General features: G+C 39.4%; 1 protein-coding gene across 1 annotated transcript; it reads left to right on the forward strand.

Annotated features, from left to right (window-relative positions):
• Window positions 1-15,694: 15,694 nt before the first annotated feature.
• On the forward strand, window positions 15,695-16,651 carry LOC138148710 (olfactory receptor 6B1-like). Its single transcript, XM_069071538.1, has one exon. The coding sequence runs from the start codon at window positions 15,695-15,697 to the stop codon at window positions 16,649-16,651; it is 957 nt and encodes a 318-aa protein (XP_068927639.1).
• The last annotated feature ends 1,655 nt before the right edge of the window (window positions 16,652-18,306 follow it).

An 18,306-nucleotide genomic window follows, 5' to 3' on the forward strand; every position in this document is an offset into this window, starting at 1 on the left:
GAGAAGAAAGAGAACCTATGAATGAGGATATAGAAATGTTCTGGCTATTCATATGGTTAAAAGAAGTCCAAGACAACAAAATCATAAGTTGGATCAAATATGAAACAGAAAGCTTGTGTACTGTCAGCATAATGAACAACAGAAGTTACATCAAGGGAGGTGACTAAAACTCTAACTTCTCTGGGAAAAATATTGAAAATAGAACTGGGTAAAGTCCTTTAATTATATTTTTTTGAAGCAATCGGGGTTAAGTAACTTGCTCAAGATTACACGGCCAGTTATTTCTGGGTGTGGTGCTAAGTATCTGAGCCCGGATTGGATCCCCAGGTCATCCCAACACTGGAGCCAGTGCTCTTACTCGCTGAGCCACCTGGCCACCCAAAATTGTTTTTTTTTTGCCTTTTTTTTTGGAGGGCAATTGGGGTTAAGTGACTTGCCCAAGGTCACATGGCTAGTTTTTGTGTTAAGTGTCAGAGGCTGGACTTGAACCCAGGTCCTCCTGACTCCAGGGCCGGTGCTCTATTCACTGCGCAACCTAGCCATGGTAAGTCCTTTAATTATTGACTCAGATGCCTCACAAGAGTGCATGAATGGCTTAAAAAAAACACTTTACCAGCTTCTTTTTAAACTTAATCCAATCTTCCTCAACTGAAAGTATCACATAATTATTACTGAAAATGAAAACAGTACTGATCCCTGAAAATAGACAAATTGGGTGTTTATGTACTTTACAGAAAGAATGCACAGTTCATATTACTCAAAAATACAAGAAAACAACGTATTGTTTGAGGACTAAATTGAATTTACCAAAAAAAAGTCCCTGGGATGCAAAGAGCAATTCAATGTTGATTTGATGATTATTGGACAATAATTCTGAAAGTATTGGGACATTTGTTACCTTTACTGAGTAGCATAAAAATTTTGACTCATGACAGTCATCTGCTGTGGATATATAGAAAGTTCCTTTTCATCTTCTAGGCTGTCTGAATAGCTTTTATTTTCCTGTACTTCCAGTATGAACAATAAACCAATGAGCAAAATCTATTTTAAAGTGAGCACCTTGTTATTGTTGACACTATAATGATGGCATTAAAGTATTTAATGATCACGTGTAAAATTGTTCTTTATTTAAAAGATGCAACATGATATTATCAAGAATAATTGATATAGAACATGGGATTTTGCAAGAAAATCATTTAAGCCTGCCATGATTCTGTCTACCTTTAAATTCATTATCACAATTCTGAATAGAATAAATATGGCTTCCAAGTCAAAGCGGACTGATAACAACACAGTATATTTATCATTTGATGAACACTGGGTGATTTCAAATTAAATGGTTCTACTGGGCAGCACATCAAACATTTATCTCATGGAAACTTTCTCCAGTGACATTAAGTCAAAAAGTATGTATTAGCTTACTATGTGCCAGCTCTAAGTTCTGGAGATACAGAGAAAGCTAAAAAAAAAAAAGGCTCTGTTCTCAAGGAATTCACAGCCTCCTGATATATCTATCACATATCTCTAGATATCAAAATGACAGATGGACTCAAAAAGTTTAAAATTCTTAATGCAAATTAGGCTTTAAACTTGAATCTAAAGGTCAAATTGGATTATTGGATTATGGAAAAACTTACAAATATCCTGGTTCATTTTAGGCAAAATGCATTGACCATAAGGCTATCCGGAAGAAAGTCAAAGCTGTGCATGACTGACTAGCCTCTTGACGTTAAAGAATAAAAACAACACATTTAGAAATACCTCTGTTAACACCTCTGTTATACCAGTCTCTATATGTAACTTTATCATGATAACATAAATAATTGGATCTGGAAAGTGTCCAAACAAAGAACCACACAATGTTACCCCAAGACATCTATAGAAAGATTAACAGCCAACTGTAAGAAAAGAAAAAGATGACATATTTCATAAGATATAATAAAAAGATTAAAATGTATAGAGATGCTGTTAGAACAAATAAATATTAATTCACAAAGTAATAGTAAAGATAGACAACAAGAAAATGCCACTGAATTTGTCAAATATAACTAAAAGCAGTTTATGCACAACCTATGAAATGGCAAAGATCAAATAAGTCAATTAAAAGGGAAATGACAACCATATGAACTCAATCAACATTGTGTTGACAATGAAATGTTCAACCAATGGCTGAGTCTTCTGTATCTGTTTCCAGAAATAGAGGTGTTTATGATAGTAATTCAGGATGAGATTATTGCCACAAGAAATTAGTAAAAGATTATCACTAAGGACCCTTGGCTTATTAATGGAAAGAGATCGAGCAAAGAAATGGAAGAAAATGAGCAAGACATCACTAAAAACTGAAAAAAATCAGTATCTCCAGATTCCTAGAAAGACATGATCAGATGGTTAGAATTATATACCAAAAGCTTGCTATCTTTTGTAAATGAAAATATGATCAATCTCTATGTTAAAAATACAAAGTCCAAAATATCCTTGGGAATTCAGTAAATTTTTAAAACACACAGCATTTTTACAACCAAAATTATTACCCACAACCACCCACACATAGGATTCACATATCACCTAAACCCAACTGTGGATTTCTCCTTCAATCCACCTCTTTCAGTTTCATAAACACTGAAAAAGCTGGATTAAAGCATGTAAATTTACTACCATATTTATTCCAAGTCCTCTCTTCATGTGGCAAAGCATTCCCTCCCCCTACTTTTTCAACTGATGATCCCATTTCATACTTTACCAAGTAAACCAAGGCCATTTGCTCCAAGTTTCCACTTCTTCCAATTAATGACTCCACATAATCCCCCTACTATCTACTACATTAATCCAGTCTCTAATAAATATATATATCTTATCCTCACTAAGATGAACTCTTCTAAATACCTCTGTATTCTATCTTCTCTTGCATTATTCAGCAGATTAGTGGCTATGAAACTATGCATACCCTTTGATCCATCAATACTACTGCTGGATTGATATCCCAAAGAGATTAAAAAAAAAAAAAAGGAAAAAGGACCTACCTGTACAAAAATAATTATAGCAGCTCTTTAGTGGTAGCTAAGAATTGGAAACCAAGGGAATGCTCATCAATTGGGGAATGACTGAACAAATTGTAGTATATGGTTATAATTGAATATCGTTTTTCTATAAGAAATGACAAGCAGGATGATTTCAGAAAAAAAAAACTTGAAAAGACTTACATGAACTGATGCAAAGTGAACTAAGCAGAACCAGGAGGACATTGTATGTAATAATAGCAATACCATACAATGAAGAACTGTGAATGACAGCTATTCTTGGCAATATGACGATCCAAGACAATCCCAAAGGACTCACAATGAAACATGCTATCTACCTCCAGAGAAAGAGCTGATATTGTCTGAATACAGATATTTTTTGTTCAAGTCTTCTTGTATAAAATAACTAACATGGAAAGGTTTTACATGATTGCACATGTGTAACCTATAGCATATTACTTACTATCTTAGGGAAGGCGAAGGGGTGGGAGAGATAGAACTTGGAACTCAAAACTTTTTTAATGTTAAAAATTGTTTTAACATGTAATTGGGGAAAATTAAATATTATTTTAAAATTTTCTGTTTGTTTTATTGAATGGTTCTCTGGGAGGGGAAAAGTGAGGGACTTTGGAGAAAACTATGGTGATATGAAAAGTAACATGTATCAATAAAAAAATTTTTAATGAAATTTTGAAAAATAGCTGTCTGCTTACAACTCCATCATTAACTGGATGACCTTAGACAAGTCACCTCAACTCTCAAGGCTTCAAGTCCTCCATCTGTAAAATGAAGCAAGTTGTTTCCTAAATTCCCTTTCTTGCATTCTGAGAGAAGCTAATTTCCATGAGTCTGAGTTTCCTCATCTAAAAACTTCTAGGATTGAAAGGGAAAGCAGTTTGGTCTAGGCCCAAGATTTCTTAACCTTGGATCTATGAAACTTTTTTTTCTTTTTTACTATGTTGATAACTATATTTCAATATAAGTGGTTTCTTTTATAGTCCTATGTACTTTATTTTAGGCATTTAAAAACAATATTATGGGGGGCGGCTAGGTGGCACAGTGAATAGAGCACCAGCCCTGGAGTCAGAAGGACCTGAGTTCAAATATGGCCTCAGACACTTAATACTTACTAGCTGTGTGACCTTGGGCAAATGACTTAACCCAAATGCCCTGCCCTCCAAAAAGCAAATATATATATATATATATATATCGAGGATTCCGTTGGTATCACCAGACTGCCAATGTAGTTTTTGATGAAAAAAAAATGTAGGTTAAGAACCCCTGACTAGAAGCTGTTGTTGAGTCATTCCTGTTGTGTCCTTCTCTCTGTGACCCCATTTGGAGGTTTTTGGTAAAGATACTGGAGTGGTTTGCCATTTCCTTCTCAAGCCCATTTCACAGATGAGGCAAAGTGACATGCCCAGGATAGCACAGTTAGTTAAGTGTCTAAGACTGAATCTGAACTCATGAAGATGTCTTCCTAACTCCAATCCCAGTGCTCTATCCTCTGGGCCACCTAACTGCCCATGCTGGCTAGCAGGAAGAACACGAAATCTGAAATTAAGAGATTCAGATTTTAATCTGTCTTCTACTTATTACTGCTTCTCCCTTTGGACAAAGCACTTCACCTCTCTTGGCCTCAGTTTCTCTACCAGTAAAATGGGACAAGATTAATTGAATTCCTATAAAAAGATGTTTTATTGACAGGCAAATTCAATAAGAACAATACTGTGATATAGTAGCTAGAAAAACGGTGTTCTTGGCCTACATTAAGAGAGGCAAAATATCCAGAACTAGAGGACAGAAAGTGTTACTGTATTCCACACTGACCAGATCACATCAAGAACAGCTTTGGTAACCATATTTTAGGAAAAACATGGATAGTGAGTGTTCATGGATGGTTAAATGCTTGGAGATCAAGACACAAAAGTGTCAGCTGAAGGAAATAAAGACATTTAGCCAGGAGAAAAGAATACTTGGAATGGAAAGGAAAAAAAAGAAAACTTGGGGCCAGGGAAAATGGAACAGGGAAATGATATCTATTTACAAATATTTGAAGGGCTAGCTATCTGATAGAAGAGAAATTAGATTGTTATGCTTGGCCCCACATAGCAGAACTAAGAATAATGGCAAATAAGGGCAAAATTAGCAGGGAGGCAGATTTAGGTTTAAAATAAGGACAACTTACTAACATTTAGAGCTATACAGAAGTGGAATTGGCCAAAGCAGGGGTGGGGAACTTGCGGTCTCAAGGCCACATATGGCCCTCTAGGTCCTCAAGTGTGACCCTTTGACTGAACTCAAATTTCCCTTGGGGCTGCAGCTTGCCCCTCGCAGGCTAGTGAAAACCTCGAGGATATTGTAGGCTCCCCCAACACTGGATCCCTTCAAAGGAAGCCCCGATGACCACTTGTCAGCAGTATACTGGAGAAAATTCTTGTTCAGGTAGAGTTTGGGTTGAATATCCTTTGAGGTTCCTTTCAGTTCTGAATATCATAGGAATCTACAGCTTTATGATTAGATGACCTTTGTGGTTCTTATCAGCCTATGATCTTTTAACTAGATGGTCTCTTAGGTAACTTCCAGCTCTAACATCTAATGATTCTACCCATCACAACTGAGAGGAATCGGGAGGAGGAAGGAGCCCTTAGGAGAGTTCCATTGCCTGCAGGGGAAACTTAGTAAAACTAAAGTAGGTCATAGTGATGCGGGCCCTATTATCATGTGCCCACTTCCCTTTTTAAAAGACCCAGATAACTGGAAAGCCTCCTAAAGAGAGGGCAAAGTGCCATTGAGAAGAATGAGGCAGAGCCGGGAAACAGCCTTCTTACTTGTTCAGCAAGAATCATGGGGATTGGGGGCCCCAAGCAGAGGAACCACACAGGTTGTGGTTTCCCCATCTGCTTCAGAGTTTTGAAAATCTCGTCGCTATCATCACAGGTGCAAGGAGATAGCTGGTACTTTCAAGCCCAAGAGACAAACATGAGGATTCTGCCCTATTCGTTAAGTTCGGTGGCATCACTCAGTCCTCAGCTTTGTTCTGTGGATATTGAAGTATAAGGAGAAGTGATCATGTCTGAGTAAACACCTTAATTTAATTCCAATGACCAGACCTTTATTATGAATCCACCATTTGGGTACTTTATCTCCATTTGGGACTATTCTTCACTTACCCTATAATCCACTCAAATGAGGTGATTCACTCCGCCCTGCACACATCTTGTGCCTCTTCATTTCCATGACTACTCATGCTGTTCCTTATGCCAGGAGTCGCCTTCAGTCACTTCCAGATATTCAATTCATGCCCACCCATCAACTCATAGAATGTTACTGTTGAAGGGAGATTTAGATTTATCTCATTCAATCTCCTCACATCTCAGATGAGGAATCAGATGACGTTAAAGTGACTTGTCTGTGGTCACATAGCTACTTACTGGAAGACCTGGGACTTTAACCCAGTTCTCCTGACTCAAATACCAGTGTCATTTTGACTAGGTCACATCAAAGCCCAATTCAAATGCTATCTCCTATAGGAAACCTTGTTGGATCTCCCCAGACCTATATTAGTAATGACCTTTCCCACCTTGAGCAGATCTCAGATAGCACTTTCTATCTTATTATGGATTAATCATGTGTTATTTGGATTTGAGCTACTTGTGTGAGTTATACCATCCTGATAGATTGTAAGATTCAGGAGGGATAGGACCATGACTTACCCAAAAGCCTGAATAGATGCTGTGTGACTCTGCAGAAGATGGAAGTGCTCAGTGGGCAGGGATCTCATCTCAAGTTACTTCTGGGGGGCTTAATAATTTTCTCCCACAACCATATTCCCACCAAACCTCAACGTCCAGGAACTGACTTAAATTTTAATGACATCAGGTAAAGCATTCCCCTGGGGGATGGCTAACAGCAGGACCTATCTGGTCCAGTGAGGGTCAGGACCTGGAAGTGAGTCAGGAAGAAGTTCACTCTAACATAAGGTTCACAAGCAAATAGGCAAAGGTGAAGAGTTTAGTGCAGCAGCATTCCAGAGACCATGGTGGTTTAGGGAAACTAGAAGGTCTAGGAAGGAGGGAAACAAGGTGAACAAGGGTCAGGAGTCAGAAAGGGCAGGTTTGTTGGAAGATGTAACCCTAAAGACTAGAATTCAAATAAATAAGTCTGGTCCTAGGAAAAATGTTATTTGCCATCTGTCCTCTTTTATATTTCAGTTCAATGCAAGCATTTATTAAACACCTACTATGTGCAAGTCACTATGCCAGGCAAAAAAGATACCAAGACCAAATTTCTGATTCTTCCCTCCCTGCCCCCAACCAAAACTATTACTCATTCTATAAAAAGAAAAATTACTTTGCAGTGTGCATGTGTGTGTGTATGTGTGTGTGTAAAATCTAAACTCCTTGGGAGCAGGAACTATGACATTTATTATTGTTTCCCCAGTGTTTATCTAGCACATAGTAGGCACTTGATAAATTCATGTTGCTTGATTAATCAATTTATGCAGGCAGGAAAATTTGAGATGATTTGAAGAGAGATAAAGAGAAAACCCTAGCAACTTCAATTATTGTTTAGCTCTTTTCAGTCATGTCTGAGTCTCGATGACCACTTTTGGAGTTTTCTTGGCAAAGATAGTGAAATGGTTTGACATTTTATTCTCTACCTCATTTTACAGATGAGGAAACTGAGGCAAACAAGGTTAAGTGACTTGCTCAGGGTCACACAACTCATGTCCAAAGCCAGATTTGAACTCAGGTCTTCCTGAGCTGCCCTTCTAATAATAGAAGGATCAGGAAAGACTTTCTCTAGGAGGTGGCACCTTATGTTTACAAAGCACTTTACCACATAACATTGGAGCCATACAGGTGTGAGAGAAGTATTTGCTGATGGTTAAGAAAAGGAGCCAGGGAGTAGCAGTCACAAGTAGGTTTCCAATAGAGAAGCTATTCCCCTTGTCTCAAGGACATCTGTTTACATTCCTCACCGGCCTTCCAGAAATCTACACTTTCAGCAGATCACATTCCATCATCCACACTATATTTGGAATACACCTAAGTCCCTCCAACCAATGGGGATTATTTTCAAAGTTCACCTTTTCATGCAGACTGTGTTTATAATTTGGGGTTCTGTTAGTCATCTTCCATTTGACCCATCACCCAACACAGAAATTGTAAGTTCCTAGACTGAGGTATGAAGGTCTCTAGGGTCTTCCTCCAGCATTCCCTCCCTCAACCCATGCCTGCATTCCTCCCATTCAGCGCCTTTGGGAAGGCAAGAAATAGGAGTGACTAAGACTGCTCTCCATAAATTAGCCTTCAGGACTAAGGGAAAATAAAGGAACTCTCCTTTTCCTCCCTAGCTTAAGGAAGGGGTTTTGTAACTAAGGCTTTCCCTCCTCCAACTATGTTTTCTTTTTAATATACATTTTCTCAGCAAATTTGTTCTTTTTCTTCATTTTTTTTAATTTGAGGAGTGAATAAATAACAGTTTCAGCAATTTTTTTCAGTAATTTGAGGGTTCAATCTGTCTCTATCTCTCTTTTCTCTCTCTCATTCTCTCACTTTTTTTAAATCTCTCACTCTCTCTCAAATGCTTAGAAATAAAGACAGCAATACTATGCTTTGATCACAAAGCTTCTCTTTCTGCATCACTCATGTAAGTAACTGAAATGCCCAACTTGTCTGTTAATGCTGAAAATAGCTCTATTTTAGGGAGAGATCCACTGACAGCTTCTTGGTTTGAAGTGACTTAAAAAGGGACCCTGAACCTTTTAGGACAGCCACTTGACTGAAAAGAGACATCTCCTTTTGATTCCATTAGGCAGTGTCTAAACCCTATCTCCTTCTCACTATTGGAATATCATTCAGGAGAGTTCCCTTGCACTGTGAGCCAGACATCCCTTCAGAATGTCTCTTTGTGGAGTGGTCTTTATGACTATAACATGATCCTTCCTCACCCCAACTCTTATTTGGGAGTTTTAAAGCTCATTCCTATTCTCCTATAATTTCTAGTTTATGTCTCCATCTCTTGGGGGGAGAGGACAGGTAAAATGAGTGGATACTTAATTTGGCAAATTTAGTAATGTGCTTCACTAACTCATCAATGGAGATGATCAGTAGTAATGTATTCAGCTATTGTGGGTCATATATTACTAATATTAATGCCTACATGAATCACTGAAAATAATTGATTTATATTGAAAATTGGAGATGGGGGATCATGAAGGCAATAATAGTGATATTAAGTGGCATCTCCATAATAATAATAATAGTTATTTACATAGCAATAATAATAGTGGATAATATTTATGTAACACTTTAAGATTGGCAAAATACTTTATATACATTATTGAATTGAGGTTTCACAATAACCCTGTTAGCTATATACTAGAGCTATCATTATCTTCACTTCACATATGGAAAACTGAGACTGTTTAACTGACTGACTCAGAGATGGGCATTCCATGCAGTATGGTCAAGGTTTTGAAAGGCTCTGTCTCCATAACTTAAGGACTGCTGTTCAAGAAAATAACAACAATGCATTGAAAAGAGAAAAAGCTCTGGGTCCATGATCAGTCTCTATCACTTTCTTAATTTCTGTGGTACTTTGGACAAAGTGGAATTCCACTCCTATGAGCCTCAGTTTCCCTGTGTATAAAATAGAGTAATGCCTACAACGGTATAATCAAATGAAAGCCAAATGAGATAGTGCTTCTGAAGTGCTTTGTAAACATGAGGCACTACATAAATGCGTTTCTTTTTTGCTATTATTTTATTCTTATTATTGTCATTAATAGCTATAACAGGACTTTATTAAGATTGGGTCTTTCTCATAATGGTACTCAAAGCCATTCATTGAGGTTCTTGTCTCTTTCCCAACTTTGTGGCATTGGGCAAGTGCTAGCCATGACCTCCCTGGGCATTGAAGAGGGAGCCTCCCTCTCACCCTCTATTCTCATTGTTCTCAGTGGTAAGCCATACAGAGGCGCATAACCACCCAGGCCTTACTGCAGCCACCCTCCTAGCATGAACTTCAAGAGATGGAAGTGGCATTTCAAAGGCAACAGGATGGAAAGAGGAAGGTAAGAGATAAACGAACAAGACAGTGGCAGGAGAATATCTCCATGTTCTACTTCAGCCTCTCCCTTCCCAATTCTCCCCCAGCCTTTTTCTAGAGCTAGAAAGTGTGTATATTATACAATCACTAGAGTCATGAGCCAGTATGGGGAATGAGTGAGCAATTTGTCTCACTATATCTTTACAAATGGAGCACCGTGGTCCCGTCAATGGTGGCAAGGGAGAAAAGAAGGATCAGAGCCAGGTTTATTACCTACTTAGCATGCCAGACTTCTCATGATTCAAGTATTGCTGGCCCATTTCATAACTAGGGATACTGAGGACTTGAAAGAAGCAAAGATCAAATAGCCTTTGAATACCTTTCTCTGAGCAGAGAGCATAGTTTATACTGACCTCTATAAAGAAACAGGACCAACATTTTAAGACAAGGTATTTGGGTGGTATGGTAGTTAGAACACAGGACTTCAGTCAGAAAAACCTGCATCCAAATGCTGCCTCAGATATTAATTAGTCATGTGTCCTTGGGCAGAGAGAGAGACAGAGATAGAGACAGAGACAGAGACAGAGAGACAGAGAGAGACAGAGAGACAGAGACATACAGACAGACAGAGAAAGAGAGAGACAGACAGGGGCTAGGGATGTTTCCTCTTCTGTAAATTGGGGATAATAATGCCACCTGCCCTGCAGAGGTGTTGTGATGATCAGATGAGATAATATTGATAAATCCCTTGCAAACTTTAAAGCACTATATAAATGTGAGCCATTATAATTATCATTACCAAGTTGCAGAGGGCTACCTTGGCCAGCTATTAAAATTGTAGGTGGCTAAAAATGGAATGAGAAATCATCTCCCATCCCTGGAAGTCTTCAAGCAAAGGATGGTGACTCCTTGATGGAGGATGCTGGAGAGTGAATTACTGTCCAGATATGAATTATGTTCTTTACCTCTGAAGTCCCCTCCAGCTCTCAGTTACTGTGTGACTGTGGTTCTCTGACTTGGCAATCAGATCTCAGAGATAACTTGCAGCTCTAATATTCTGTGATTCTAGGATGTTAACAACCTCCTGAGGATAGCCTGTGACCTTTCTGGATAATACCTCCTAGTGTGTGGCTATCCCTTTCATTTCCACAACTTTTTCTAGTTGCCAGAGCATTTTCATGCCCAATGTCCTATTTGCTTTCCAAATAGTCCTGTAAGGAAGTCAAATCAGGGATTATTGTCCCCATTTTAGAAAGGAAGAAACCAAGACCCCAAAACTAATTGATGCAAAAGATCACCCAATTAATGAATGACAAACCAGAAATAAGCATAATGGTAAACATTTATACAGGCACTTAAAAGTTTATAAAGTACTTTTCATTCATTATTTCTTTTGATCCTAAAAACAAAAAAAATTCTGTAAGAAGTGCCCATAGCTGTTATTATCTCACATCCCATATCCCAGTTGAGGACACTGAGGCTGAGGGAAATTAAGTGACTTACCCTTGGTTACATAGGTAGGAAACATGAGAGACATTAGAACCCAGCTCTCGGTCCCAAGTCCTGAGCTCTTTCATAAACAAATCAATGGATCTGTGAACTTTTCCAGAGGTCTTATAGCCATAATGAAGACTTAACAGCTGGACAAGCTGAATGTTTCGTGGGACACTTTACCCTTGTAATGCTAACATATGTAAAAGAAGGCTTCCAGCACATTGTGTTGGATGTTCTTTCACATCTAACCTCTTACTGCAACTGAAACCACGGATCCTTGACATTGAAGTTGTTATAGCAAGTTCTCTGCATTTCAGTATGTTTTTCTCAATTACTTCTGTACCTTCCCTAAAGCAATGAAATACTACAGGTAAGTAGAAGCTGAACTATTTTATTTTCTAAAATTCATTTTAAAACCAATAACCACAAAGGGACTACTCATTCTTCTTATCTCCCCTTCACAAATGAATCTGGTCATATGCTCTGTGATCTTTGGTTTCAGACTGTTGGATGTGGGAAAGTACCATGAGATGACTGTTTATCAGAGCAAAACATGGGACCCAGGTGTTCTGCCAAGATGATGGGCAGGTTGGGTGTGTTCAGATTCAAGATATTATCTGACCCCACAAATGCTGACATGCCTTTCAGTTCTTTACTTTAATAAAATCATGTTTTAATAAAAGTTAGGAGGAGCAGCAGAAATAGGCCCCAAGATATTCAGCTCATCCCCTGGTCTTCAGGCAGGATGGTTTTTTCTATTCTTCCATATCCATGAGTTTTTAACTCATTATGGAATGAATGGATTAATGAGTGTATGAAAAAAAAAACATTTATTAAGCATTTACAAAGTTTCAGGCCTGGGAAGGCATAAGGGTGGCAAATCAAGCCATGGGGCAATGAATTGACACATCCTCTTTACCAATGGTAGTGTTGATTTAATTACTCTTCCCTAAGTTTCAAGGGAAGGGAAGGGAGAGGAACCATCAAGTAATATGGAATGAAGATGACAAGGGAGAGCAGTTCTTGGTCTGGGTCTGCCAGATATGAAGGCCTCCAAATTCCACTACGTCCTTTAATAGTACCTTTGTGAAATTACCTTGGCGCATCAGAAATCCTAATTGTTTCTGAGGGTTAACTTCTGGAAAAGCTTCTACCCATGGAATAGATCCAAATGCAAGCCCCCACTTTTAGCCCCACATTCAGCAGTAACAGTTTCTGGAAAAACACATCTGTATACATATGTGAGAAGTAGACATTCAATGACCTTAAAATTCCTGAGTCCCTAAGTGAGCTACCCTCAATCTTTTCTTCATTACTAAACACTATTCCTTCCTCCATTCAATATTTATTAATGGGAAAAGGAAGAGGAGAGTAGGAATGGAAAGAAGAGGACCTGAGCACAATTAGTGAACAAAGGGAACAGGGATTATAAAATTTATTCATTTGATCTGAAAACATTTATTAAGCACCTATATAGTGATAAGCCTGGTACAAGGTGCTGGGGAAAGACAAAATCAAGATGAGATAAGGTTACTGACCTCAGAGAACTTACAATGCAGTACAGAAGTCAGGCATAGACATAGACAATTACAATACATAGTACTTAATGGTAAAGGGAAGGGAAAGGAATAAGCATTGGTTAAGTGCCTAGTATATGTCAAGAATTTTCCTAAGCACTGGGGATACAAAAAGAGGAAATTAAATGATAAATGCATAAAAAAGTGAATCTATGAGGTCCAAGGAAATGATCATCACTGATGGATGATGGGACAGTCAATGAAGTCTGCCTAGAGAGGGTAGCATTTGAATTGGTCTTTGAAGGAGAGGTGGGAATTTTAACAACAAAAGAGAGTAATAAATTATATGTAAGGCATAGGGCACAGCATGGACAAAAGCAATGAGATAAGAAATCCCAAGTCATATTTGGGGGTTAGAGAGAAGCCCAGTTTGTCTAAAGTATTATGTACAGGAGAGGGCAGGAAGATTAATATTACTGGCATGGAAGAGAGATGACTAATTGTAAAGGGCCTTGGATGCCAGGCAAAAATTCCTCATGGAGATGAACTTGCATTCTCCAAGGTTATATCAGGATTCCAGAAAAACAGAGGGTGTTACAGGTCCTCCTTTGAAGGCATCTATGTTCCTGTCAAACTAGCCTCCTCTCTGGTCTCTACCTATGCTCTGGGCTTTCCCCCTCTAGGAATCTGAAGAGCTAGTATCAAGCCCTAGTTCTGACTTTTACAACCTTTGAAATGCTGGGTAAATCTTTTCATGTCTCTGAAACTCATTTTCCCCATCTGTAAGATGAGGAACAATGATACTTAGGACACCTAACTCAACAAATGTGAATAAAGTGATTTATAACCTTAAAGCAATATAGGAATGGGAACTGTTTGTTGTAGAATGGGAGGGTCATAGCTTTAGAGCTACAAGGGGATCTTAGGGTTCCAATGGTCAAACTTCTCAGTTTATAGACGAGGAAACTAAGATCCCCCCAAGAAGGAGAAGTGACTTGCCTAGTTTCACACAGGTAGTGTCAATGGTGGAATTTTAATACAGGGCCTCCAGCTCCTGGTCAGTGTTTTTGTTGTTGCTGTTATCAATATAATTATTACTAACCTTGGAATTTCTGCCCTCCCTTTCTAGACCTATTGAAATCCTTATCATCTTTAAAGTTCAGCTCAGATACTGAGCACAGCACCAGGCTGACAATAGACTCCACACATCCTTCAAGGGCCACTCTGGCCAAGTCCAGAAAGGTTCATCAGCAGATGACCAGCCACTAGAGAATGACTCTTTTGGTGGGGAGGGGAAGGTCATAACAGCTCACAATGATCATCTCCTAATGCATGGAGAGAGTTGGGATCTATGGAAAAGGGAAGAATGTATCAGCAGAGGGAGTGTACTCTGCTAGTAAGCCAATACAGCTCAGTACACTGGAACACACACTTTAAGGAGAGTGCATTATAGGAGTAGGAGAACCTGGATAAATCACTTCACTAGATGGATGGCCCATGAATCTCTTTCCAACTCTAGGCTTATCAACCTATGATTCTTTCAACAGTTAAATCATGGATCTTTTTGAGTTTCGGTACAAAATAAGGACTTCTGAACATCTGACTGCCCCAGAATGGATGTTATCTCAGAGTAATGGCAAACTGATTGACATACTGGATTCTGTCCAGAGCTGGAGGTCTTCCATTGGAGACTAGAAGACCACTTGTTAGAGTTATCAGTCATAGGCTGTACTAGATGACCTATGAGGTTCCTCCAAGTCTACAATTTGATGGTTCTAGAATGTTTGGGTATTTTTGTGATAAATCATGGCATATATGCTATCAAAGTCTGAAAGTCTATAATAGGCAGTAGCACACAGGTTATAATTTTTTGCATGGTGGAGGGAAGAAGTGAAGCTTTTAAGATTTGCACAAAGTACATGACAAATATCTCATTTTTTTCCTCAAAACAATCTTGGGAGGTAGATACTATCATCTTCATTTTGCAGATAAGGAAACTGGGACAGACAGAGGTTAAATAACTTTTGCAGGGTCACACATCTAGTAACTGTCTTAGGTCAGATTTGAGCGCAAGTCTTCCTGACTACAGATCCAGGGCTCTGTCCTCTGTACCACTTAGCTGACTCAAATGGGTAAAGGTAAAATGCAATTACTGTCTGGGGGAAGGGAGATTAGAATGATTAAAAGTCTATGGAAAGGTTTGAGGAAACGCATGAAGGCCAGAATGCATGAAATATAACAGCAGTTAATAATTAGTACTCTCTGTCCATAGCACTCTCAATTCAATTATGCAAGGATTTAATAAGCATCTATCACCAGCAGGGCACCATGGTTAGATACTAGAAAAAATAAATAAAAAACAAAGCAGCCCTTGCCCTCAAGAAGCTTCCATTCTACTAGCAAAGAGTGTGAAGCATTGTTGTGCTGTAGGTCTTGAGACCAGCTCTCTGATTCCAAGAGAAAGAGGGAACAAATGTTGGAGCCAGATTATACATGGCGCCAATCCCATGGCTTCAGTTTGGCCAGGGAAGATGTCATCATGATTTTTATGCCACTTGTTTAACCTTCTGCCTTTGGTCATTTTTTAGATTGAGAACTTCTGTGGCAGCCATGTTTACATGGGAAAACTACACACAGGTAACTGAGTTTATCCTCCTGGGCTTCCCTGGCTCTGTGGGGCTCCACCTGTCCCTCTTTCTGTTGTTCCTGCTGGTCTACTCTTTGACTATCGTTGAAAATATCATTATCATCACTCTGATCCGAGTCAACCCTTCTCTCCACAAGCCTATGTACCTCTTCCTTAGTAACTTGTCCTTCCTAGAGGTATGGTACATCTCTGTCACTGTGCCCAAAATGCTGCTTACATTCCTGGAACCTGAATTTGGGCGCATCTCCTTCATGGGCTGCATGGCCCAACTCTACTTCTTTCTAGGACTGGCTTGCACTGAGTGTGCACTCCTCGGTGTCATGGCATATGACCGGTATGTAGCTATCTGCAACCCACTCCGCTACCCAGCCATAATGGGCCCTGGTCTCTGTCTCCGTCTGGCCATCAGCTCCTGGTTCAGTGGTTTTACTATATCCCTGGGAAAGGTTTTTTTCATCTCACGCCTTGGCTACTGTGGACCCAATGTCATGAATCATTTCTTCTGTGATGTCTCCCCGCTGCTGAACCTGGCCTGCACTGACATGTCCATGGCTGAGCTCATTGACTTTCTCCTGGCATTGCTCATCCTGATCGTTCCCCTCATAGTTACCATCTTCTCCTATGTCTCCATCATCTCCACTGTCCTAAAGATCCCCTCCGCCTCAGGCCAACAGAAGGCCTTCTCCACTTGTGCCTCTCACTTAGCTGTAGTGGTCATCTTCTACTCCGCTTCGCTCTTCATCTATGCCCGGCCCCGGGCCATTTACTCTTTTGATTATAATAAGTTGGTGTCAGTAGTCTATACCGTACTTACCCCACTCCTCAACCCCATTATCTATTGTCTGAGGAACACAGAAGTGAAGCTCGCCCTGAAGAAGACAGTGCAGAGGATGTCACAGAAGATGGACTCTGTCTCCTAGGATTCAATAGGGCTCAGAGAACTCTCATCCTACTTCCAGATGACCTGAGTTTGAATCCTACTTCTCATACTTAACACCTATGTGACATTATTGTACTTCACAATATTTTATTTTTTCCAATTATATGTAAAGATAGTTTTCAGCATTCATTTTTATAAGATTTTGAGTTTCAAATTTTTCTCCCTCCTTTGCTCCCTCCCTTCCCTTCCCCCTCCCCCCTCTACAAGACAGCAAGCAATCTGATATAAATTAAACGCGTATAATCATACTAAACATATTTCTACATTAGTCATGTTTTGAAAGAAGAATCAGAACAAAAGGGAAAAACCATGAGAAAGAAAAAACAAAAAAAGGTGAAGGTAGCTTCAATCTGCCTTTGGACTCCATAGTTCTTCCTCTAGATGTGGACAGCATTTTCTATCTATGTCTTAGATCACTGTATTTCTGAGGAGAGCTAAGTCTATCATAGCTGATCATTGCACAATGTTGCTGTTGCTGTGTAGAATGTTCTCCTGGTTCTGCTCACTTCACTGAGCATCAGTTCATGTAAGTCTTTCCAGGTTTTTCTGAAATCTTCCTGGTCATCATTTCTTATAGCACAATGGTGTCCCATTACATTCATATACCACAACTTGCTCAGTCATCCCCCGACTGATAGCCATCCCCTCAATTTCCAATTTTTTGCCACCACAAAAAAAGCTGCTGTGCTGTGTGACTCATTAACTTCTAACAGCCTCACTTTCCCCATTTGTGAATTAGGGATCATAATATTTGTAGTTCCCACCTCACTTGTTTATTGTGAGGTCCAAATGACATGGTATACAGTACTTAGAGTCCTTCGCCAATTAGACAACACTGAGTTTCGCACCAAGTTAGCAAGAATAATTAGCTATGATCAGAAACTTCTATCCATAATTGGAATGAGCTACTCTTCTATCTCACCATGCTTCTCCACCTACCATGTGATGGCCTCTCCAGGTTCAACCTCACACAAGTGTCTGTGTCTCCCATTTTCCCCACCCTACTCACCTTAACTGAGAAAGTATTTCATGCCACTTGTCTGGGTCTGAGTGTGGCATACTTGCCCAATTTCTAGGAGGAGAAGGAAGAAGAAAAGAAAGAAGAGAGGGCCGAGGATAAGAAGGGAAAAAAGAAGAGGAAGGGAAGGAAGAAGGGAAATGGAAATAGAGGGAAGAACAGGTGATAGAGGAGAGGGAAAAAGAAAATGAGGAAGAGAGGGATAAAGAAAAGGTAGAGGAGGGGCAGCTAGGTGGTGCAGTGAATAGAGTACTGGCCCTGGAGTCAGGAGAACCTGAGTTCAAATCCAGCCTCAGACATTTAACACAAAACTAGCCATGTGACCTTGAAGTCACTTAACCCCAATTGCCCTGTATTCCCCCCTCCAAAAAGCAAAAAAAAAAAAAGAAATAAAAGGTAGAGGAGAGTAAGGAAAAGAGGGAGGAAGAGGATAGTACAGTGGAGAGAACGTTAAATTTGGAACTAGAAGATCTTTGTTCAAAGTACAACTTTGACACTAATTACCAGTGGAACATGGGCAATTCAACCACTGGGCCTCAATTTCTTCATCTGGAGGAATTGAACTAGCTGTTCTCTTAAGAACCATCCAGCTCTCAGGCTACATGATCCTAGTCAGG

Source organism: Petaurus breviceps, unplaced genomic scaffold (genome assembly GCF_028583685.1).
Source record: "Petaurus breviceps papuanus isolate PSGF00001 unplaced genomic scaffold, PetGlider_PUasm1.0 90825, whole genome shotgun sequence".
Taxonomy (NCBI): Eukaryota; Metazoa; Chordata; class Mammalia; order Diprotodontia; family Petauridae; genus Petaurus; species Petaurus breviceps.

Coding starts and splice junctions, on each gene's coding strand:
- LOC138148710 (XM_069071538.1), top strand. CDS start 15,695: ATGTTTACATGGGAAAACTACACACAGGTAACTGAGTTTATCCTCCTG.